Genomic DNA, 25437 nt, shown 5'->3' on the forward strand with positions numbered 1-25437 from the left:
CCCTCTCTCGTTTTCCTGAAAGAAAGAAGGGACGCAGAGCTCGTGCGATCATAAAACCCTCCGTTTTTTCAACAAAATCGAACCACAAAGAAAGAAAATGTTTCAAAATCACTCACTTTAGTTTTAAAAATTTTTAAATAGCTTTTTTTAAAACTCATAAGGGTAACAATTCTTCTCCCTACAAAAATTTTGTCGTGGTAAAAAGCGAGAGCCTCGCCCTGCAAAGGCAGCTTCCCACCGATACGCTTTTTGTTTAAAAGGAAACTGACCATTCAACAATGAGCATAGCAGGCTGTGTGTAGTGGCCAAGACTGTGGATAAAGGTGGATATATAAATACAGTAGCTTTGTCTGCTCTCAAGTTCTTATGCCCAAACTTGCAAATATTCCAAATTCCCAACTTTGCGTGACACTGAAAGCATCAACCTTTCTTTCAACTGTCTCTGTGCTCCCTGTTCTCTCCAGAGGCCTATTCAATCATTGCCTTTTTTTCCTTTCACAAGGTTGAGAGGCAAAAGGTCTGGTAATCCTATGGTCCATTGAAGAGTGTGGTTGAGAGTTTGAGGGGTCCTTCTCTTCAGGTTCTTCCAGGAGTTCGTTGATGGAGAACATAAACAGAAACAAGTGTTCTTGCTTTTCGTTTCATTTATTTTTTGTTTTCTTTCTGGTGCTTGGTAGGGTAGTCCTGTCTCAGAATGAGACGGCCATGGTGTATATTGTGACGCTGAAGCAGCCACCAACTCTTAACTATCTGCTTGGTTTGAGAAAGAGTGATAATGATCTTAGCTATGTACGAAGAGGCAAGCTAACGACGCGACAGAACCAACGGTTAGTTGCTTGTAGCCTTCTTGTGTTGTTCCAGGCGATTCATGCAACCAACTTTTTGGTCTTTGCTATTTCTTTTCATCTTGAGGTTCTCTATTGCGTAAATAAGATGATTGATGTAGTGCCACATAGAATTTTTTTTATTATCACCACATTTTTGTTGTTTCCGTTTGATGGCTTCCAAGTGGCATGTATCCAGATTTTGTTAGGACACACAGGCAGACATACCTTCTCTCTCTATCTCTCTCCTCTGCATGTCTGGTTTGGTTGTTTCGATTGATCTGTTAAGGCAATTACAAATGCTACTTCCTGGATTTGATACGCGTGACAAGTTCTTAATTTCTGGATCATCTTTTCTTTGTTTCTTGGGGTATTTGTTTGTGTTACGGTAGATAAATCATTCGTTTGATCGCGGAAAACCAAGTTGTTGTCTCTATGTCTGTTTTGGAGATCTTTATATTGTTTTATCTTGTTTCTTTGAGATATAATTTATTTAGAATACTGACCTGCTTTCTTTTGGTCTACAGTATATTTCACTTTGGTTTAATTCCTTCTATATAGAGCACTACGTTGCTGTGATTTTGTACACTGGCGGTTGCGAGGCAAATTGTATTTCAGGTTCTAGTCGACTCATTTGATATTCTTCTTATTTGTTTTACCAGCAACTGTTCAAGATCTGATCCTCATAACACTTGTTATCTGATCCGCTTCCAAGACTCACTTCTGAAGCGGACATTTAAAGGGGAGATCTACCAGAAACTCTACAGTTACCACTACTTGATCAATGGATTTGCGGTCTTTCTATCCCCCCAGCAGGTATTCTATAATGAAAGGGTTTTACATATGTTTCTGTTCCTTTTTTTTTTATACCTTTCATTTTATTGTTACAGGCTATGGTTATGCATTTAATCTCATATTTCTTGATGGGGGGGAGTGTTCGTTTAGTTTGGCACTAAAAGATAGGCTACATGGTCTAGTTACATATATAGCTAGTTTCTTTTCTTAACAATTGAAACAGATTCTGCATAATTCAGACTAGCATTTTTGTCTCTTTGTGACAGTTCAGGTCGTTAACATTGTTGATATCTTTCCATTGGTAGTCCTTATCCATAGTTTGACCGTCTAAATAGCTTAGATGCTCCCTGTGATTTCCTAATTTAACTTTTTATTTCACGGATTTGTAAAGCAATTTCACATTTTTTTGGCTTGCCAGTTGTTGTTGTGTTTGGTAGCTCGAGGTCCATGCCTCCCTTCCTTCCCCAACTGCTGATCCTTCTACAGACTAATAGGTTATGGTGTTGATTGCAGAAAACAGACGTTCCTGGCGGGCTTGTATATATTTTAATTGTTTGGTGGTTTGTTTGCTCTTTCATAATTAGTAGCCCTTGAGTTTCATAAGGCTTTTTATGTCTATCTGGAAAATGGTTTGGCTTTTTTTTACTCTTTGTAAGGATGCACTGCCTTTTGGCAAATGGTTGTTAAAACAAGGGTTCGTTTCAGGCATTAGATCAAAGTTCCCTATCCATGAGTATAAGCTTGGAGGACCAGTGTCCCAGATCAGTGATAACCAAGTGCAGTCTCAACTGTCTCACTACTTTCCAATGGACTGCTTTTGTTTGTTTGCAGGCCAAGAAGCTTGAAAATAGAAAAGAAGTTACAAATGTGGTGCCAGATTTCTCTGTAAGACTTGCCACCACACATACTCCTGAGTTTTTGGGTCTACCAGGTGGAGCTTGGGTAATAGAAGGTGGACCTGATGTTGCTGGAGAGGGCATAGTAATTGGATTTATTGATACAGGGATTGATCCCACACACCCCAGTTTTTCTGATGGCATTTCCACTGAGCCTTATCCAGTCCCGCCACATTTTTCTGGTGCTTGTGAAATCACCAAGGATTTTCCATCTGGCTCTTGCAATCGCAAGCTTATTGGAGCCTGTCATTTTGCTGCTTCCGCTATTGCTAGGGGACTTTTCAATGCCACTGAAGATTATGCTTCCCCTTTTGATGGAGATGGCCATGGAACGTGAGTCTCTTGCTTCTTTCTTTAAAAATTTTATTTTATGACGTTTTTTTTTTACTTATGTAAGGTAGGAACATGATTTTTACTGCTCAAAGATGGAATGACTGCTTACCACTATTTATAGGATTATGAATGTTGCTTTTTTATTTTAAATTTTTAACATGAAAGACAATAAAACTTTTTATGTTACTGTATCTTCTTCCATTACTGGAAGTTTAACTGTTTTGCCATAATGTACAGGCATACAGCCTCCATTGCTGCTGGGAACCACAACATTCCTGTCATTGTCGCAGACCACCATTTTGGCAATGCAAGTGGCATGGCACCTCATGCTCAGTTAGTGATGACATACCTTTGTGACGGTAATTAACTAGTTATTTTTGTAAACTCTATGGCTGAATATCCTTCTGTTGCAGCATTGCTGTGTACAAGGCCCTTTACAAGAGGTTTGGAGGATTTGCTGCAGATATAGTTGCTGCCATAGATCAGGTACATGACTGTATTTACCGGTCCTGTCTGTTATTTTGCATTTGGTTGATCCTTTGAATCAAAGGAAAGTGGATATTCACTTGAATCTTTTTGAATCTAGGCTCCGTTAAATACTATCTCCATGGAACACTGATTCCTATCCTGATATGGAAATCCCAACAGACTAAAACATATAAAAAAAGGAAAACAGAAATAAAGTGTTATGTGGTATCTGCAGTAGGCTTCCATGTGGCTGGGAGGTTGTCATGGTTGGTCCATTCAATCAACCACTCTTTGATTGCCCCTCTGTCTGCCTTTGTCTTGCATGTTCCTAGCCTTCATCTAGAACTGGTGCAGCCTGTGCTTTTCAGTTGCATACTTTGGGGCAGGGCTTCAGTTTTGAAACGTGGAAAACTGGGAGGAAGCCTTCCACAAACCGCCTCAAATAGTGTCATGCCTATGGAAGTGTCCCAGTGAGTGTTGTATGACAGTTCTGCCTAGGATAAGTAATCAGCCCAACTTAGGTTTCTGTCTGCAGATCAACACAAGTTAGTTTCTAAACATCTAGTCACTGCCTCCATTTGCCCATCTGTTTGCGGATGATAGGCAATGCTTAGTTGCAATTTGGTCCCCTGGAGCTGCAAATATGCTTTCCAAAATGCGCTAAAGATATAATGGATTACGATCACTAGTGATGAAGCACAACATGCCATCTAGCTTCCCAATGTGTACTTGGAATGTTTTTGTGCCACACCCCGACCTTTTGACACCCAAACATTTTTTTTCTAAACATAAAGCATCGAGGTGCGACTACTCTACAATTCAAAAGTGAAAGAGCCATGCAATTCTAAACAATGGGGCGAACTTTCATTTATATAATCATTTCAATTCATACAAAATCACATCTATGTATAACAAAAATGCGCCAAACTATATAATTGATGCCTAACAAAAACAAGACATCAATAAAACCAAAATAAGACGCGTCGGCACTACAAAAGACACATCCCAAAACCTCCCCAGTAGGACGTGAGTGAAGCCATCTGCTCAACCTGCTGCCCCGAATCTGCCAAAACCTGAAAAAGAAACAACTGAAGGCTTAGCCTTCGCAGTATGGCAACAAGCCAGGAAAATACCAAACCCTCTTAGATAGGGCTCAAATCAGAAAACAATTATCAAAATCATTCATCATCATGTCGTGTCAGAGCACGACACGTACAAGCCACTCAATGGCCACAGTACACAATTTCAATCACATGCTTTCATATCAATCACATGCACATCAGTCACATACAATCATATACATTACATTTTCATTAACTTTAGTGAATTAACAGTTCCTGTGGGTGCAACACAGGCACGTGCACACCATGGGTGGCCTACAGCCGAGAGACAACCCCCGTGGTGGCCCATAACAGTATGGATCCATTTCATCCGCTGCAGCGATAGAGCACTCATCCATGGATGTGTGAAGTCCAAGGAGAGATACTCAGCCTTCCCTAGGACACCCAGGTTGGGAAGGCGGGAGCCCAACGCTCCAAGCACAACACACAACAGTACCCTGGGGCCTTGCACCGCCTGCGCTCCGACAGGCGAGACCAGTGGCGAGAACGGGACGTCTCCCAAACACACAGCCACATCCCTAGCCTCTCATCTCTTAATCATTCATTATTATCATTAGAAGAATGTCACAGATTGACTGGCTAGCTCATGAGGTTGGTACACTTCACGAGTGCACCCACACCTCCAAATGCCTCCACACGAGGTCTACTCATAACACTAACAGTCATAACTAGCCGTCATACGCTAGGGGTACAATTACCCTCCAATCAATTCATTTGAATTATTGCCCACGACAATGTATATGCAACAAAATACACATTCATGTCAATTATCTCATCAATCACATCTTTGAAAACTTAGCCAAACCACAGAGAGTAGTTTCGATCTGCGATTGGCTCGTAGCTGTCCTATGCAGTTATCATTCTATGATGCTATCTAATGCACAATTGGGATCGAGGAGACACTCGACTCGATATCCCGCCTCATCTGTCCTAAACAGTTATCAATTCTAGCATGCACATGCAAATGCGTCATTTTCAAAACAAACTACTAATAGCCTTTCAAAACAGTTCATGTTATATATCCAAGCATACATATACTCATTCACGAAACAATCAATCAATTCACATCACAATCTTAGGATCCCGTGATCCTAGGAGCACACAATCACACATTTGCCCCAGGCAGGGATTTGCCTGGAATGCCGCCATACTTGTGGCGCGCTCACAAAACTCTTCAAAATTCCTCGAGCTTTGAACTCAAGGTCGACGGGACGTGCCCGGTGAACCTGCAGACATAAACAAAAGGTAAGATTCCTACTACATACCTCGACAATTCAAACAAATACAAAACAAAATTATTGAGGCACGTGTCATCGCCTCAAGAGGGTGTCGACGGGTAGTGTCGTCCTACAATCTCTCCAATAGGCCACTTCCCAACCTCCGTTGCGTGATACCAAACAACAAAACACAATGCTTCGATCAATCCATCCTTAACACATTTCTCATTAACTTTCCTTTGGCGTCTTCCCAATATGCACATCCCCTTCCTACCAACAAATACCACCCACGTCGACCAAGGTGCTCCAAGCGTTCCCAAAGACGGTCCTACGCTTCTCCACAACATCACTAACTCTACCATGTTTTTCAAAAGCTTCAAAAAGCAACAACTCATGCTAAAGAGAGAGATATACGCATGGATTCTTGTTCTTCTCACCAATGGTCATAAACTTCCCCCTAAATAACAACATCGCTAAAAAGCTATCCAAAACATCAAATCATGAGTCGAGCATGCTTAAACAATAATTATACATGCTCTAATAAATATTACTCAACAATCTAAGCTCGATTAGGTCTTGCTCACCCCAATACAAGAGCTCAAACTGCTGCGATGCTTCCGGCAGCCACCTCACGAGTCCAAGTGGTCTCCAAGCGGCTAAAATCCTTCAATGCCGCCACCACCAAGGCCTACAAGTCGCTGTTATGAGAGGGAAGACCAGTCCCCCAAGCTGAAATCCGATCACATAATCGTAAATAGGGTGAGATTTAGTGAAAAAGAGGTCAAAAGAACGGTCTGCCGTTTGAGCAAGACCTCCCGTAGCTGCGAGGGAGGAGGCTAAAGTCAAATGGGAGAAAGAGGGCACGAGAGGATGGGAGTGAGGCTGCACACGTGAGGGAGACAGTGAGAGAGGAGAAACCCAATGTTCGGGTGAGGGAGAGAGAGACCGCATGAGCAGGAGAGGGGAAGCGTGGCAAGAGAGAGAGACGTGGGCAGAGAGGGTTCAAATAGAGAGGAGAGACAGACAGGGAGGGTGAGAAGGCGTGAGAGAGGCGGAAGAGGGAGATAGCACGAGAGAGTGAAGGCTGGGAAAGGGGGAGGCCGTGCGAGAGGGAAAAGGGTGTGGGCAGAGGGTCGACAATGCAGCGAAGTAGGGAGAAGGAGAAAGAAGAGGAAAGAAGAAAGATGAAAACAAAGAGGATTCGAGAGGGCTTACCCGAGCGTCGCCCTCCACCTCTGTCGTCGCTGCCTGCTTCTCTGTCGCAAGAACGGTGAGAGATGAGAGAACGAAGAAGAGGGAGGTTCTGCGGTAAGGGAGAAGAGACGGAGAGGAAGAGAGAGCCAGCGTCGGGCTCCCCTTCACGCCTGGACTTCGGGTCCGGGTCCGGACTAGCTCCAATCCAAACTTGAAATAAAAGAACGAGTGTTACATTTTGCTACTGATTTGGTGGTGTAAGGATGAGCTAAGGAAACGAAGTGGGCATATTTAGAAACGGTCTACAACAACAAAAATTATTGTGTTTCCTCGTGAAGGGGGAAGTCCTTCGATGGAGTCCATTGAAAGGTCTTCCCAAATCTGCTTGGGAATAGATAAGGGCTGCAGTAGCCCTGCAGGCTTCATATTCTCGTACTGGCAAACGTCGCACCTCTTGACATATTCTTGAATGGCCCTCTTCATTCCCAGCCAGAAAAAATTTGGACGCGTCCGACAGTAGGTTCCTTCAGCTTCTTCATGCCCTGACGCACATGCGTTATGGAAATGGTCCATCTACATGGTAAGTAAATTAGTTCCTGGTGGTATGAATATCCTACCATTATGGTATAGATATGGATCTTTCCAAAAGTATCCATAACACTGATGTGGACTGGCCTGCAACTGACTCTTAATTCACTGGACTGATGAGGTATTGTGGTGGGATTCTCTGATCTGATCCCATAGATTGGTCTGAGCGCTTGACAAACTGAGCAGGCCTGAATGTTGTTGCTCATCTGCCATGTGTGCAAGCCCATCAGCTGCCCTGTTTTCTTTTCCCCTACGAAACTGCACTTGAAAATCAAACTCCATCAGTTTGAAAATCCATCGTTGAAGTGTAGGTGAGAGTGTGTGCTGTTGTAGGCACGATTTCAAGCTGCTGTGATTGGTTAATACCACAAACCTGCGTCCAGCCAGCCAGTGTCTTCATTTGCTAACTGCTAGAACAATAGCTAGAAGTTCTCTTCCATACGCTGATTTGGCGCTGAAGGATACATCCATGGCTTTGCTGTAGAAAGTCACTGGATGCTGATTTTGACTTAGCACGGCTCCCACTCAAACGTTTGATGTATCTGATTCCACTACAAAGGTGAGTTTAAAATCGGGCGATTGCAGCATGAGGGCATTAGTGACTGCTTCCTTGAGTGCCGTGAAAGCCTTATTAGCTTTCTCATACCACCTAAATTGCCCTTTTCTCGTAACAATGTTCAAGGGCGCTGCTATTACCCCATAATCAGGCACTAATTTGTGGTAGTATCCCGCTAGCCCAAGGAATCCCCTCAACTCTTTCATGGTTATGGGTTGTCTCCACTCACCTACAACAGCAACCTTGTCCATTTCCTTCTGAACCCGCCCTTTTCTAATTATATGGCCCAAGTAGAAACCTGCAAGGTGCCAGATATGCACTTAGTCATCTTTGCCTTCAGCTGGTGATGCTTCAAGACCATTAGTATCAAACACAGGTGCTGGATGTGCTGATTCATCCCTGCTGTAAATCAATATCTCGTCAAAGAATACTAAAAGAAATTTGCACAAGGTCAAGAGATGTTATTCATTACCAATTGGAATGTGGTTGGGGCATTCGTGAGCCCAAATGGCATGACTGTAAACTCGTAGTGCCCATCATGAGTTACAAATACTGTTTTTGGGACATCCTCTGCAGCAACACGTATTTGGTGGTAACCCAAGTGCAGACCCTGCTTTGAAAAATACATGCCCCCTTGCAGCTCATCCAACAGATCATCAATGACTGGAATGGGGTAGCAGTCTTTGACGGTTATCGCATTGAGCGTGCCATAATCTATGCAAAATTGCCAACTGCCGTCTTTTTTCTTCGCCAGTAGGGCAGGGGATGCGAAGGGACTGTGGCTAGGTTGGATCACACCCGTCCTTAGCATTTCTTGAACCATGCCCTCCAAGACTTGCCGCTATACTCTTCTGGTACCTATATGGTCTTTGTTTGATGGCTGTTGTCCTTGGACAAAGAACAATTCTGTGGTCGTAGGTCCTTTTTGGGGTAACCCACTTGGTGTTGTGAATACCTCACTAAATTCCTGCAGAAGTGCATTTAGCCTCGATTTATCTATCTCTGTCCTTCACAATCCATTTTCCCTAACTTCGACTAGAGGCTCACTGGTCAATAGCAAGAAGAAAGAAGCTGTCAAACCCTTAAGCATTTTAAGCGTGGAGTCGTGGACTCTTCTACAGTGGGTCGTTTAGCCACTGCCTTCAAGATAAAACGCCCCTGATCTTCTGTCCTGAAATGCATTTTCATGTCAACAAAGTTCCAAGTGACCTCTTTCAACCCTCACAACCATTGAATCCCGAGCACCAAATCGGCCCCTGCCAAGGCCAGTGTATATAATTCTACAGGAAAGCACTGATTCTGAATTTCCAGCATCTCATGGCTGCACCTGCCCCTGCATTTGAGCATGCTGCCATTGCCGACTACATCATCAAATGCAGGTTCAGCCCCGATGATGCATCCCAGCGCCTTTGCAGACTTCTCTGAGATGAAATTATGCTTTGAGCAAGTGTCGACCAGCACGTGCACTGGTTGCCCCCTAAGTCGCCCCTCTAGTCGCATGAGTTGCGGAACTTCATCACCTGCTGGTTGCATGCAATGAGATTTCTGGCAGCCTTTCCAACGCCCCGTCAATGGCACCAACCTCCTCCTCTTCAGGCCTGATAATCGTCGGGGGTTTCGTCCTCCTCCACCAAGTACATGTGCAGTCGTTTACAAGTATGGCCAAGAGACCAAGGGTTGTCACAATGGAAGCATATGCCTCTGCGTCGCTTGTTTTGATCTGTTTGGGAGTTTAGCGATGAACAAAAGGCTTGGACACTGGGTTCTGCACGCTGGTGATGGAAGAGTTTGAATTCTCAAGCTTCGTCAGATTTCTCATGAAATTTCTATTCTCCTACCAACCCCTCCCAACTGTGTGAAGACGTCTGTGTTTCTCCTTAGCTGTGCACGCCATCTCAAAACATTTTGTCAAGCTCGTAGGCCTCAGGGCTTGAACTTCAATACAAAGCTCCTCCCTCAGGCTTCCCGCAAATTCCCCAATCAGCGGCTCAACTGGCCAGCCCTTCACCATGTTGTTGGTGTTCTCAAATCTCTCCTGATACTCCAATACAGATCCTGTTTGCCTGATCTTCGAGAGTTCTACATTGTAATCCAAGAATGATGATGGATCGGGTGATTAGGGCATCCACGGGGGTTTTCCAGTTTGGTTTTCCCTCGTTAGTTAGCAGCCATCTATACCACCTGATTGCAGGCCTTCAAAGTGAACGGCAGCATGATTCACCCGCTGCTCTCCTACGATCCCTTGACAGTCAAGAATTGCTTGGATTTGAAAACCCATCTCAAAGGATCCTCACCGAAGAACTTTGGGAAGTCCATCTTCGTCAGTTTCCATGCTGTCCCGTCAGGCTCTGATGGCTCTTCTGCTTCCTGTCTCCCGCAATCCTCCGACTGTATCTGTTCAGAGCTAGGAGTTCGCAGGCTACCTTGTTGGAGTGCTTCACACAAGTGCGTTGCCAAGGTCCGATGCTCCGTGAAGATTGCATTGAGCTTGGTGTCTACCCCTTCCATCCTTTGCTCAAGCGGCTGCACTGTCCCATCCGCCACTCCCAATGCCTCCTCACTCGGGTGTGGTAAGCCTCCACCGTCGCCATGGCCTCTCGCTCCGTCACTCTCTCCCATGGCTGCCGTCGCCTTCCAAGCTCTGATACCCTGTTAGCGTCTGCCAACAAGACACAAACCCCAGCTTCAAATAGGTAATTCATTTACTTAAGAGTTTAATCCCTCGTCATTCCAGTATATATCCATTTGGACCCAGTAATCGGGTTTATTACATACCTACTGAACCACCCGATTCACTAACCCTTATCCTGATATGAAAACCCCAACGGACTAACATATAAGAAAAGGAAAACAGAAATAAAGTGTTATGTGGTATCAGGTCCCCTAATAACACCATGGTTAGAGGATATTAAACATGCTTGGTCAAAATATTTTCTAAAGTAAACCACAATCTATAATTTTAAACGAATACTCAACTACATGAAAGAACATAACCACATGACGACAGATATGATGTGGTTCATTCAGATTGAACATACATCCACGATTTTAGTGCACACTTGTGATGACACAAGTTGCAGGGATCCACTTCTATTTATAAAGGAGCTCACAAGGAATCACAAATGCTTTTATTATTTTCACTGTTGTAATTTTCCTCACATTGTACAGCTGTATGTTTCTCTGTAATAACAGTATTTCTTAGGAATCCTCATTTCGTCATGAATTCTCCCTGGTATATCCTTACCTCTTTGAGTTGGTTCTGCCTTGTGATCATCCTCAACCGTAGGCATTGTATTACTTTCATCTTCACCTTATCTCTAACAGTCCCTCTCAAATGCAATGTCAAATTGAATTTGTAAACAAGAAGTTTGTGATGTGTAGTTCTGAGAAGTTTTGTGAGCATGTCTGCAAGCCAGTCGTTGGTGGATACATATTTGACATATCAAGCTTTTCCCTCATAAAGTGGGTGTCAACCTCTATATGTTTTACTAGTATTTTTGGATCGTAGGATGAGCTGCTTCAATGCTGTCACACCACAAAGCTAGTGCAGAGTCCACCTTAGTCTTTAGTTTCTTGAAGAAGATATTGTGACCAAGTCAATCAGCTCTAATGTTGGCAAGGGCTCCATATTCAGATTTTATATTTAAGCGAGATGCCATACAATGCTTGCTTAGGTTTGAAAAATTGTGTATCCTCCAGTTTGTTGTCTACTGTTTGGAGTTTGGACATCTGACCCATTCTGTGTCAGAATAAGCAAACAGAGATCGAGATGGTGATGACTTATCTTCAAGGTGTAATGCAGATGCATCAAACAGAGATTGAAGTGGTGATGACTTGATTGCAAAGGCACAGTGCACCATCCATTTTCTTTATAAGAATTCTTTTGGCAGGATCCAAGTTAGGTCCAAACCCATTCTGCATAAACTGAGAGACACAGTTGCAACAAAAGAAATATCTGGTCCTCTTTTGGTTGCCTACTGAAGGCTCCCAACCACACTTTTGTATGATGTAGATGCCGAGAGAGGCTGATGCACTGTTTTTGGCTTTTTACAGATCATATACAAATGTTATGTAATGCTATTTTGATATCCAGAAGGGTAACATATTTCTTCTTGTAGGCCGCTCAAGATGGAGTGGATATAATAAGCTTATCAATCACTCCAAACAGGCGTCCTCCTGGAATCGCAACTTTTTTCAATCCTATAGACATGGCACTTCTCTCTGCTGTAAAGGCTGGTATCTTTGTTGTCCAGGCAGCCGGTAATACTGGGCCTTCGTACAAGAGTATTTCTTCCTTCAGTCCATGGATCTTTACAGTAGGTGCTGCAGCTCATGATAGAACTTATTCTAATTCAATTGTACTTGGCAATAATGTGACGATCCCAGGAATTGGACTTGCACGTAAGTTGGAATTGTCAACATTTAGTGTCATGATGTTTGTGTTTTATTGAATGCTTCCCCTTTAGGTGATTTCTTCATGCAAGTTAATCGACCAATGTGAATGTAAGTTGTGGTGAAACGGTTTACCTGTATTGTCATGACTCTGGAATTAATTATTGCTTCTGCAATGGTGCTTTTATGATTGCGAGTGGTGGTGCACATTTTCTTCTGATTTTCAGCTGATTTCAAGTGGTGACACTCTTGAATTATTTATTGCATAGTGCTCATATTATTTCAAGCTGTGACACACATTTTCTTCTCGGTTTCGGCTGATTTCTGGCACTGAATTGATTGTGGAAATCTACCAAAAAGTCTAACTTTTGTATCTCATCCTCAGCTGGAACAGATAAGGATGCGTTGTGCACTCTGGTCTCAGCAGTTCATGCGTTGAACAAAACTGTAGATTCAACAGATCTTTATTTGGGTGAATGCCAAGATCCAAGTCAACTGATTCAGGAGTTGGTGCAAGGAAACATCTTGATATGCATGTACACTGTGCGCTTTGTGCTAGGTTTATCATCCATAAAGCAAGCTCTGGATACGGCAGAGAATCTCAGTGCTGCAGGGGTAGTTTTCTTGGTAGACCCTTTTGTTACCGGATTCCAGTTAAACCCAATGCCTATGAAGTTGCCAGGCTTGATCATTTCTTCTGCAGATAATTCAAAGGTCTCTCTGTCTCTGTCTCTCTCAAGCACTGTCAAGATATGCTCTTGAATATGTTGATTCTTTAGGATTATATAATGCCAAAGCATGTCCATGGTGCTACTTTATCAAGAGCAATAGTCAGGGCTTGACATCTCTCTCTCTCTCTCTCTCTCTCACACACACACACACACTTATAGAACACATGCATAAGCACTATCAATATATGCTCTTGCAAACATTGATATTTTAGGATTGTCTAATGTCAAAAAAAATGCTCTGCTGTATCAAGATATGATTTTGAAAATATTGACTTGTTTACGATGATGTAATGCAGAAAGCATGTCCAATTATGCTACTTTATCAAGAGCAGTAATCAGGGCTGGACATCTCTCTTTCTCTCTCACACACAGAGACAAAAGCACTTTCCAGATATGTTCTAAAAGATATTGATCTTTTAGGATTGTGTAATGCCAAAAAACATGTTTTCTCTTCCTACTTTATGAAGAGCAGCATTCAGGGCATATTTATGATCTGCAAAACATGAGCGTAATCAATACATGTGCTTGAAAATTGTTGCTTGACACCAAGGGAGAAGAGACGAGGTCAAGAAAGAGAGAGAGAGAAAAACTATTTTACTGTTAACCCTAATCTCTGATTAAAAGAGACTAGGGAGGGGCAGCGAAAACAAAAATTACATATGGGTCCTCAAGAAATATAAAAGATAACAAATAAGACATACGTAACTTCTTAAAAATTCCATGAAACTACCTAACCCATTAACTAATATTGTAATACTCCCCCTCAAGCTGGAGCATAGATGTCAATCATGCTCAACTTATCACAACCTCTCGTAAACTCACCAATAGGTAGTGCTTTAGTGAGTAAGTTTGTTGCCTAGTTCTTTGATGAAACATGCACTGTAGATATAATTCCTTCCTGCATTAAATCCCTAATGAAGTGACAATCAACTTCAATATGCTTTGTCCTCTCGTGAAACATAAGATTGTTAGCTACGTATGTGACAGCCTTGTTATCACAATACATCTTCATTGGAAGTGTGACAGAAATTCTCATATTTGTAAGCATAGACCGAACCCAAGTCATTTCTGCAGTAGTTTGGGTTGTAGCCCTATATTCAGATTCAGCACTAGACCTAGCCACCACATTCTGCTTTTTGCTTCTCCAAGATATAAGATTGCTTCCCACAAAGATATAGAACCCTGTAGTTAGACTTTCTATCTTCTACTGATCCGGCATAGTCAGCATCGGTGAAGGCTTCAACTTCATAAGTTGAACCCTTCTTAAACCACAACCCTTTCCCTAGAGACGACTTTAAATACCTAAGAACCATCATGACTGCTTCCCAATGTATCTTCCTTGGTTTCTCTATAAATTGGCTCAAACGTCCCACTACAAAACTTATGTCTGGACGAGTGATAGTTACATACAGCAGTTTCCCATTGAGGGATCTATATGATCATGAGTAGACAACTTCAGATTGATTTTCATGTAGATGTAGACGAGGATTCATAGGCAGATTGGTAGCTTTTGCTCCAAGCATTCTGGTCTCCTGTAATAAGTTTAGCACATACTTCCTTTGACATAGAATTATTCATTTATTACTTCTGGCAACCTCAATACCTAGGAAGTATCTCAATTGACCAAGATCTTTTGTTGCAAACTATGTCACATGGGTACGGGTACGGGTGCGGGTACAGGTACCGGTACCGGTACGGGTACGGGTACAGACCATTTTCAAAAAACTTGGGTACGGGGGTACGGCTGTACACACACAGACATATATATATATATATATCAAAAACTGTCAAACATAATAACATATTCACATTTCACACATATATATCAAAAAAATGCAAACAGAATAACACACAAACATAAATCATGGTCCAAAACACATAAATCAAGGTCCAAATGAGCTGCAGCTGCAACAGATAAGATAACCAATAGAAACAGGGATCATGTAGTGCAAAATCATATACAAATACAATACATATGTACTGTTTTAATATCTACATGCAGCACTCATGCAGTACAACGGCATGAGTGCAGCACTCATTCGATGCCCTGCAGGCAAATGCAATCCAGAATCCACATTCAACAATACCCTGCCGGCAAATGCAATCCACATTCAACAATATTCTACGACAGTGAAGAATGAAAAGGCCGCATATTCTAAGACAGTGAAGATTGAAGAATGAAAAGGAGGCATCTATTATATTTGAAAGGGATTTGAAACCCTCTCGGATTGGTGGTCGGTCATCAAAGATTTAGGGATGTCGAGGCTTACGATTCAACATCTTGGTTTGTATTCACAGATTTGAAACAGAGAGAGAGAGAGAGAGATTTGAAACCGTAGAGAAAGGGCGAGCCAGAGGGAGGGGTGATGGCTTTTCACTTTCAGGCGAACAACACAGAAAACCCATCGCCGGTCGTTGCCGGCGGCGAAGGCAGGGGCCGATTAAAATGAAAACAAAAAATGTAAAAAACTTCAGTCACCTCCTGTCTTCACCGCTGTCGTCGCCACTGCCGAAGCCGCAGTCGTTGCTGCTACTTCGTTGCCGGAGAGAGACGAGAGGTAAAGAGTTGAGGGTCGAAGGTTTCGGTTTCGTTTTACCTTTTTTTTCTAACGTCATAATAATTTTTAACGTTAAAATCAGTTAAACGTTTAAAAAAATGGACAAAATTGGTCCCGGTTAATGTTGACCGTGTCCAATTTTGGACGGATACGGTCCCCGGTACGTTGACCGTACCCGGTACGGTCAACGTGTACCGGGCCGTACCCAGGCCCGTACTGGTACCGGTGTCATACCGGTACCGGACGGGTACGCCCCCCCGTGTTACATAGGTTACAAAGTATTGTTGAAAAAACATTTTTGTAGCAGAAATATCCTAATCATTATCTCCTATAAGAATAATGTCATCTACATACACAACTAGAATAACCATACCTGAAGGAGACCTCTGAAATCCACACGATGACAGAACCTCAGACAGTTTATGAAACCAAGCACGAGGCACGAGGACTCTGTTTGAGGCCATATATAGCCTTTTTAAGGCAGCACACCTTCGAATGCCCTCCCAAACTTTCAAAGTTAGGTAGTTGCTGCATATACACTGTCTCAAACAGATCTCCACAAAGAAATGCATTTTCACATCGAGTTGATACATAGGCCAGTCGCGCTGCATGGCAATAGAGATGATAAGCTTGATGGTCCCAAGCCTGGCCACAGGGGAAAAAGTTTCAAAGAAATCAACTCCATATGTTTGAGTAAACCCTTTTGCAACTAGCCGTGCCTTATACCGCTCCACAGTCCCGTCTAAATGATACTTGATAGTGAATATCCACTTGGACCTGACAACATCAAATTAGGTGGTAGATCCACCATCTCTTCTTACATCGCTTGTTTCCACTTAACCTATTGTATGCCTCTGCCAAACCAAGGTTATCACTCCCAGTGAGCATCTGTGCCTTAGCCACTGAATATTCTGGAGAGAGACCTGCCGAAAACTTGGAAACCATACTTTTCTCATAATTAGTCTTATAGCACGACTTACATGGGGGCCAAAGGGATTTGAGTCGCTCAAAAGTGGCCTTGACAGCCCCAAAATATTGGGGCAAACTCATATCACCCTGTTGTAGTTTGTATAATTCTTCCTCTACTTGGAATACCCTACTCATATTCTTATCAAGTGAATAAGTCTGACATAAAAAGCCCCACATCTTCTTAGTAGTGGTGCAATATGCAATGGGAGGAGCAATAGAAGAGTCCACACTATTCATTATCCAAGGCGTAACCATGTTGTTATCCTCTTACCAAGAAGCATGCTTTCCAGTCTTGATTACTGGTTCATCTTCCTCAAGTAAATTTTTTTTTCGATGTCTTGTGACCAACATCATGAATGACCTCGACCAGATTTCATAGTTAAGGCCGTCCAAATTACCTGTAGAACCATAAGAGAATGGATTGCCCCCAATTTTCAACTCATGAGAAGAATCAAGTTTGGAATTTTCAGCCATCGTAAATCTGTCCACAAGAATTCAGCCAAAAGAGAATATATTTAGTAGAATAAAGCTGATCATAAATGAACCATCGACTATCACCATACGATAGAAGTAAAAAATATGGTGTTGACTGTCAACACATGACAGATTGTAGAATAATGGATGGGAAAACTCTTCACGACAGACTAAACTTCTGCTGAATCACCTTACTTAATCTGATAAATTTAGAGAAATCATGAACAAATCCAATAGATCTTCGTAGAAAGAACTCTCACAAACATGTATGTATATATCTAAGTCACATGGGTGCTTTAAAGTGCACCTAGCGCCCTTGTCGACAAGACGCGGGTGTGGCTCTGACACGTTCCCAAGCCGCACCAGATTTTTTTCCTTTTTTTCTATTTTTTCTTACCCTTTTTTCTCCTTTTTCCTCACCCTTTTTCAGGTCCCTCGTATTTTCCCCCCTCTCATTCGTTCTTTTTCAAACTTTCAGCCATTGTCATATACATCGTCTACGTGTATTATACAGCGAGGAATTGCTCAGGTATAATCTGGCAAAGTTGTATATCTTGGGAATATCTAGGCAAATTTTTAAAAAATTTAAAACGATTAATAAATCCTGAAAATTATGAAAAATAAAAATTAATAAAAAAATATGAAAAAATGTGTATAATACACGTTTTTTTATTTTTTGGTGTTTTTTTGAAAAAGACACATCTAATTGCTGTTTTATGCGGCCGACTTATTTCTCAGGTATTATATGTGCTTTTTTCAATTAATACACATTTTATGTGACAATGCTTTCAGCTTTGCGCCTCTCTTTTTAAGAAAAGCAGATAGTTAATGGTGCAGCAGTCGTCCTTTTTAAAGGACAACCAGTCTGCTGTCCTTTATAAGGATGACTAGACTATGGATATTTAAAAAAAAAAACTCTATTCTATTTCCTGTTTCTTTCTTTCGTTTTCGAGCTTCCAACTTTTCTCTTTAAAAAGAAAGGTAGCAAGGGAACGACCAGACTGCTTACATTAAAAAAAAAAAAAAACTTTATTTTATTCAATCGAAAATATTAAAAATTAACTGCCCTTAGAATACCTGTTCTTTAAAAAGGATGGCCAGACTGTCTATATTCTAAAAGACCATTATTTTATTCAATTTAAAATTTTTAAAATAAATTACGTTTATATTTTCATGCACCCAACACTTACATTCAATCTAAAATGCACCCAACTCCGTTTGGCATTTGCTCATACTTGCAGTGTGTTTTACTGTTTTTCAATTCTTTTTTGTGATGTTCAGGTTTTAATGATTATTTTCTAAAATGTGGAATTGTTTGATTGTTGTTTTCATGGTATACACTATACATGCTTGAGTTTAACTGTTAAAATGTTAATGTTTTTCACCTAGATCAGTTTTTTGTTTTGCTGCAGTGATGGTTATACTGTTGTCTAATGCTTACTTGCTTAGCATGTTTTCATGACTAATTTCTGCTGGGTTTTGCTGTTTTTTATAGTGTCCATAATTTGATTTGTTTTGATACAATGACTGCCAGCACCGAATGTTTGAAGTGTATTGTAAACATTTACTCAATTTGCCATTTACTGATTTAGATTTTAGCATTTTACTTAGCCTCAAATGTGGATACTGTAAATTTGTAACTTTTTTTTTTGTTTATAGACAATTTTGTTGTGTGTGTGTGAGAGAGAGATATAATATATCTATTATAGTAATAATAATAAATTACCCTCGCCGCACTGCATCACTTAATTTTTTTGGAATGTGCTGCTCCGGCACCATCACCGGCACCCCGCACCTATGTGACATAGGCATATATATACACACAGACCATAAGATGAGCAGCACGCTTCCAAAAAAATATAAATACCTTCACAGCAGACTGTTGTCTGCTTGCTGACAGCCACACTACAACTAATCCACAAAGAAATCCTTACTCTTGAATCTTCTAATCCACGACCACTTGTGCTGTCACCTCCAACGAAGACTGGGTTTTAATGCAGCTGACAATGCTGCATCAGCAGATAATTGTCTCCTAGGATCCACGAACCATCAAATCAAGAAAAAGAAAAAAAAAAAAAACTACAGCAGACTGCCTTGACTCCAGCGACATTCATAGACTAGTGTCACCATCACACCCAACTCTGAAGATGATCTTCACATCACCGACAATCTTCAGGCTCTGCAACTACCAGATCTAGGGCATCTAATCACTACCTTGACATGTTCAGTAGTGATTAGATCCCTGATATACCACATGTCATAGGCCCTTAGGGCAAACTGCTACACACAAACGGATCTGAGCAAGAGAACAGAGATGAAGAGGAGGAGGGAGGAGATAAAAGATGAGAGATGAAAGGAGGAGATGTAGCTGGCGTTAGGCAGATCCAGGAAGGACCAGCTCTGGTACCATGTTGTGTGAGACCAAGGGAGAAGAGACGAGGTCGAGAAAGAGAGAGAGAAACTATTTTACTATTAACCCTAATCTCTAATTAAAAGAGATTAGGGAGGGGTGACCAAAACAATAATTACATATGGGTCCTCAAGAAATATAAAAGATAACAAATAAGACATGTAACTTCTTAAAAATTTCATAAAACTACCTAACCCATTAACTAATATTATAACAAAAATATTGATTTAAGAATAAAGATTTGATAAAAAATTATGTTCTGTAATGCGCATTAAGGCCAAAATAGTTGGTTTGACATATTTCTGATGTGTGTTCTGTGGTATCCCCCAAATCATGAATTATTCTTGATCATTTGAAAATAATGAAATGGCTCCATCACTCTCCCCTTGCATGTAATTGTTATTCATGGATACCTTGTGTATTGTGATGCAAAATAGGTTCCCGGGAGCACAATATATGCTCTTGAATGTGTTCATATTTAGGATATGAGGCCAGGAGTGTTGAATGATGGAGTTTTATAAAGGCCAAAGTAGTTGAGGTGGCATTTTTGTGACGTGTTCATTCCTGTCTTTATATCATTATTTGTCCTTTGGTATCATAGAAGAATGAAACATCTCTATTTTCTGTGTCTTTTCCTCGAACTCCATGAATCAAATTGTTATAAATGAATGCCTTTTTGTGTATTCTGCCATAAGAAAAGGTGTATGTAACTAATGTCGCCTTCGTGAATGTAGCCTATTGTTTTTTTGAACTTTAATGCTTGACTGCGAAACTCTTGGCTACTGCTTGATGTGCATTGCTTCAGCTGAAGGTTTGTTTCTTTTTCTGGGTATAATAATTTCTTCCTGAAGCTCCTGTGATTAAAATCTTTATGAAAGGGAATGTCAGAATGTTAGATTTATCTTATGGAAATCAGAAATGGCCTAAGTTATAGAGGCTTCTGTACTTTCACAATTTTGCAGAAACTTCACATCTCCGGCTGTAATATCTCTTTGTGACGTTGTGTACAGATTTTACTCCAATATTATAATGATTCATTGGTGAGAAATACATCATCAAACATTATTATCCAGTTTGGAGGTAGCGCAAGAATTTCTGGTGGCTTGCAGCCAGAATATAACAATTCAGCACCTAAAATATTGTATTACTCTGCACGAGGGCCAGATCCAGAAACTGCACTCCTTGATGATGCAGATTTTATGAAACCCAACTTGGTTGCTCCTGGAAACTTCATCTGGGGTGCATGGACTTCTGGTGCAACTGACTCAGTAGAATTTGGAGGTACTTGGATGCTTTTCTTAGCCTTCACATTTGAAAATTGGAGTTTGTGTTGACGTCATTCAAACGTGTTGCTTCATCAGGTGAAATATTTGCAATGTTATCAGGCACAAGCATGGCGACACCTCATGTTACAGGGATTGCAGCTATGATCAAGCAGAAGTTCCCTAATTTTAGTCCTCCAGCGATTGGCTCTGCACTCTCTACTACTGCATCTCTTTATAACAACCAAGGAGGTCCAATAATGGCACAACGTACTTATAATAATCCAGATTTAAGCCCGTCTCCAGCAACACCTTTTGATATGGGCAGTGGCTTTGTGAATGTGACAGCTGCTTTGGATCCTGGCCTTATTCTTGATGCTAGTAAGTTTCCGTTTATCTTTGTCAATGTGAAACTGTCGCTACGTTTCTTTTTGGTGGTTGTAGACATGAATTCATGTTAAGTCGATATGGAAACACAGCCATTGCTTAAAGTTTTTATATCACCTACGTATAAAGGGAGAAGAAACTGGTGTTAATTGCAGTCACTAGCTAGTCATAGATGCATTTCGTGTCAAGCTTGAAACAAGTCATTCATATACCTATCAAGAAAGTTTTAAGCATGTATTTGCATAGTTTTATGACCTTCGAGGAACTGTGTTTGTGTATGTGTACATGTGAGTGCAAAATTGTTCTTGGTGTAATGTTCCCTTTGGTTTGGAATTGATTGATCACGGTCTTAGTTCAGTTTCCATTCATCTGTCAAACTTGACATTGCCTTTGCATGGAAGAGTTGTGTGTTGCTTGCCTCAGCTTAGCTGAACAGAGCTCTAAGATGGCTTTGGAGCTATATTAAACATTGGCAAAATATGAAGTCGGTGCAATGTGTATAGGGCCACATTTGACTGACAACCTGTGGCCTTTCATGGTCTGTCTATGATCTTCACCTTAGCTTTCAGAATTAGGCAATGCTTTCTTCCAGCCGCTGTGTTTTGTTAATGAGCTGGATTTTCTCATAAGAAGCCATAAAGTGATTTTTCATGGGTTAATTCAATTGAATTCCCTGGTTCTTTGCTTCTAAAGGTCCTTGAAATACTGGAATTTGTGGTTGTTTGAATTCGTGGTTGTTTCTCTTAGCAATTGGAATATATTTGTTATTTCTTCAAATGTGAAACCAGGTGAATTGAGCCTGTGTGTTACTTTGTGATATCTACTGCTTTCACTTTCTAATATATAGTACCACAGCAAGATGTTATCTTTCCCTGAGTCTTCTGGGCTAGGAAGAAATGCTTTGGGAATTTAGTTTTTGGTAGAGGGCGTTAGATTACAAGTAATCTTTAGTAAGGTAATAGTGGCTATGTTAGGAAAAATTATGATTTGTGAACCTATGTTACAGATGGATGACAGAAACTAAATAAAATTTGCTATTGTTTGCTGGCTCCAGGCTATGATGATTTCTTCTCTTTTCTATGTGGTATCAACGGCTCCAGCTCAACCGTACTGAATTACACAAGCCAAGCTTGTGGAGCCAACACCATGCTTGCAACAGATCTCAATTTACCTTCCATTACGGTATCAAAACTGAAACAATCCTTAGCTGTTCACAGGGTGGTGAAGAATATCGCAGGCGATGAGTCTTATAGAGTCAGTTGGAGTGCTCCTTATGGAGTGTCAGTTGCAATAGTTCCCAACCAGTTTTTCATAGCCAACAGACAGACGCAGAATCTTACTGTGTTTATGAATGCCACCATGAATAGCACTTCTGCAAGCTTTGGTAGGATAGGAATTTACGGAAATCGTGGGCATGTGTTAAATGTTCCTATTTCTGTGATATCTAAGACTGTTTTTAACGGCACTGATTCATAAATATGTACTGAAATCTCTTTTTCTATTTTGTTGTTTTTTCTGATTCAGGTCAGTTTCTTTTCCTTTCCGAAACTGTCAAGCCTGCCTCTGTAAAGTCTAGATACTGATATAGTTGTTAATACTACGAGCTAATCCATAATAATTTTAACACTCTCACTTCAACAGCCAAGGGGGAGAAGGGAAGAGGACGAGAGAGAGAGAGAGAGAGAGAACACGTTTTGGTATTCACTAAGCTGCCCTATTCTCATGTTGAATGAGAATTAGGGTAAAACAACATATTACAAAAGAAGTCCACAACTGGCTTATTTGTAAAGAACTGTTTCTAAAACTTTTAAATATTCAAAAACACCACTCAACACAAATATTATTCAACACTTTCTCTTAAATTGGAGCATAGATGTTAATCATGCTCAGTTTATCACAACATCTAGAAAACTTTGCAATAGGCAAAGCTTTATCACAACATCTTCAGACGCTACATGTATAATGGAGATGATTCCTGTAGAAACGAAACGAAAAGAAAAATACGATGTAACGTGGAAAAACTCTCAAGAGGAAAAAAAACACGGGTGAGAGAAGACTGGTGCCCACTAGCAGCCAAACACACTCTCTCTAAGAATTTCAAAGTTAGGATTTACACAGGTTAAGTAGGGTCAGAACACTAGCACACTGGATCGGGTCTAGATCCAGACTTAGATAGGTGCCCCGACATGTTTTGTTCGGTCATGTAACACAGGGTTATTGGCCAGATTGATTGCGGACTTGTTATTACAGTGCATCTTCATAGGTCATTTAGCCTCTATTCCAATATCAATCAACAATACTTTCAACCACAGTAATTCTGACACTCTCATAGCAACAGTCCTATATTCAGCCTCTACACTTGAGTGAGAACAAACATTTTGTCTCTTACTCTTCCAAACAACAAGATTTTTCCCTAGGTAAACGCAGTACCTTGAAGTAGATTTTCTAGTATCAACACAGTCTGTCCAGTCTGCATCTGAATACCTTTCAATCTCAATAGGTCCTTGTTCGCATATAAAAGCTCCTTGTCAGGATTCTCTTCAAGTAGCACAAGATTCTATTGACGGCCTTCAGGTGAGCATCCGTAGAAACATGCATGAACTGACTCATCACATTTATAGCAAAGGTGATATCAAGTCTAGTCAGAGTGAGATAGATTAATCTTCCAACCAGACGTTGATACCTCTCCTTAGCCTCTTCACAAAGAGGTTCTACATCCTTAATACTGAGTTTGTGTCCAATATCCATAAGAGTAGAAGCCGATCTACACCCTAGTTTTCCTATCTCCTTCAGTAGATCCAAGGTATACTTCCTTTGATTCAGCACAAGGGTCGTACCTGACCTAGCAATTTCAATACCCATAAAATATCTAAGTTTGCCAAGGTCCTTGAGATCAAATTCGACAGCCAGTAAACTCTTTAATCTTGTTATCTCATCTTTATCATCGCATATAACAATCATATCATCAACATAGACTAACCAAAGAGTAACCTTATCTCCTTCTTTTTTACGAACAGAGTATGATCTCTGTTTCCTTAATTGTGGTCATGTTATCTCATTACAAGTCTAAGACGTTCAAACCATGCTCGGGAAGACTGCTTGAGCTCATATAAAACTTTCTTCAGTTTGCAGCATTTTCTCAGTTTCTCATATCCTGGGGGCATACACATATATACTTCTTCTTCAAGATCTCTATAGAGAAAGACATTCTTAACGTCAAGTTGGTACATCTTCCACTCCTTCAACAATGCTAGAGAGATGATAACTCTAACAGTCTTCATCTTTGCAACAAGAGCGAAAGTCTCCAAGTAGTCAATCTCATATTTCTGACTAAACTCCTTGGCAACCAGGCGAGCTTTGTGTCTCTCAACATTCCCATCTGGTTTGTACTTAATGGTGTAGACCCACTTGGATCCAACCCGATGAGCCGCCTTAGGGATCTCTACCATTTCTCATGTCCGGTTTCTGATCAAAGCTTCCATCTCTTCTTGCATTGCATGAGTCCACTACAAAACATTTGTAATTCTTGTTCAGTCTATAATATGATACAAAGTCACCAATAGGGTGTTGAGTACATGACCTGACACTATTTCTCAGGGCAAAACTCTTCATTTCCAATTTTTGTCTGAATGTCTTTCTCAATTTGTTTGTCCTGGGCAAGACTTGGGTCATCCAGGGAAGAAGTGACATTGGGATTATGAGTAGAATTCTCACCATCAGTCACCTCATCTGTATGAACTTTTGGCCTAAAGTAGACCTGCCCAAACAAGCGATTACGTTCCTCTTCCGTCCCAGTGGAACACCCTTCATTCTTCTCATGTTCAAGCACATCTACAACTAGTGGACTCTCTTCTCGCTTGTACTCCAAAAAAATTGTAAATTGAATCTCCTGACTCAGAGAATACTCTTCTCTTGACATAGACTTCTCCTCTTGAAGAGGATTCTCACCAAAATAAGAGACATATTCCAAGAAGGAGACATCCCTGGTAACTTAAACACGACCAGTTGTAGGATCAAGACACTTATACCCCTTTTGAGTAGGAGGATACCCAACAAATATTCTCTAAATCGACCTTAGATCAAGTTTTTTAACATTAGGATTGTGATCATGAATAAAGCAAACACATCCAAAGACACAAGGAGGGAGGTGAAAGCGTTGACGATTCCCTGGAAGCATAGAGTGGGGGGTCCGCCATTTAACACACGACTATGCATAGAACATCTCCCCAATAATGTTTGGAAGATTCTTTTGAAACAAGAGG

The 25437-nt window shown here is 41.0% G+C and overlaps 1 protein-coding gene across 3 annotated transcripts; it reads left to right on the plus strand.

The window, feature by feature from the left end:
- Nucleotides 1-22807, plus strand: LOC116263994 (subtilisin-like protease SBT2.3). Of its 3 annotated transcripts, XM_031643865.2 has the most exons (11): nt 4-517; nt 678-827; nt 1487-1640; nt 2451-2848; nt 3086-3181; nt 3262-3334; nt 12111-12393; nt 12770-13098; nt 20537-20807; nt 20888-21169; nt 22230-22807. In XM_031643865.2, exons 2-11 carry the CDS (start codon nt 706-708, stop codon nt 22649-22651), a joined length of 2430 nt encoding a protein of 809 aa, XP_031499725.1. In that variant the 5' UTR covers nt 4-517; nt 678-705; the 3' UTR covers nt 22652-22807. The 3 variants fall into 3 exon arrangements, with proteins under 3 accessions (XP_031499724.1, XP_031499725.1, XP_031499723.1); XM_031643864.2 differs by having other exon boundaries at nt 1-827; nt 20912-21169; XM_031643863.2 differs by having other exon boundaries at nt 4-827.
- The last annotated feature ends 2630 nt before the right edge of the window (nt 22808-25437 follow it).

This window comes from Nymphaea colorata, chromosome 11 (genome assembly GCF_008831285.2).
Source record: "Nymphaea colorata isolate Beijing-Zhang1983 chromosome 11, ASM883128v2, whole genome shotgun sequence".
Lineage (NCBI taxonomy): Eukaryota > Viridiplantae > Streptophyta > Magnoliopsida > Nymphaeales > Nymphaeaceae > Nymphaea > Nymphaea colorata.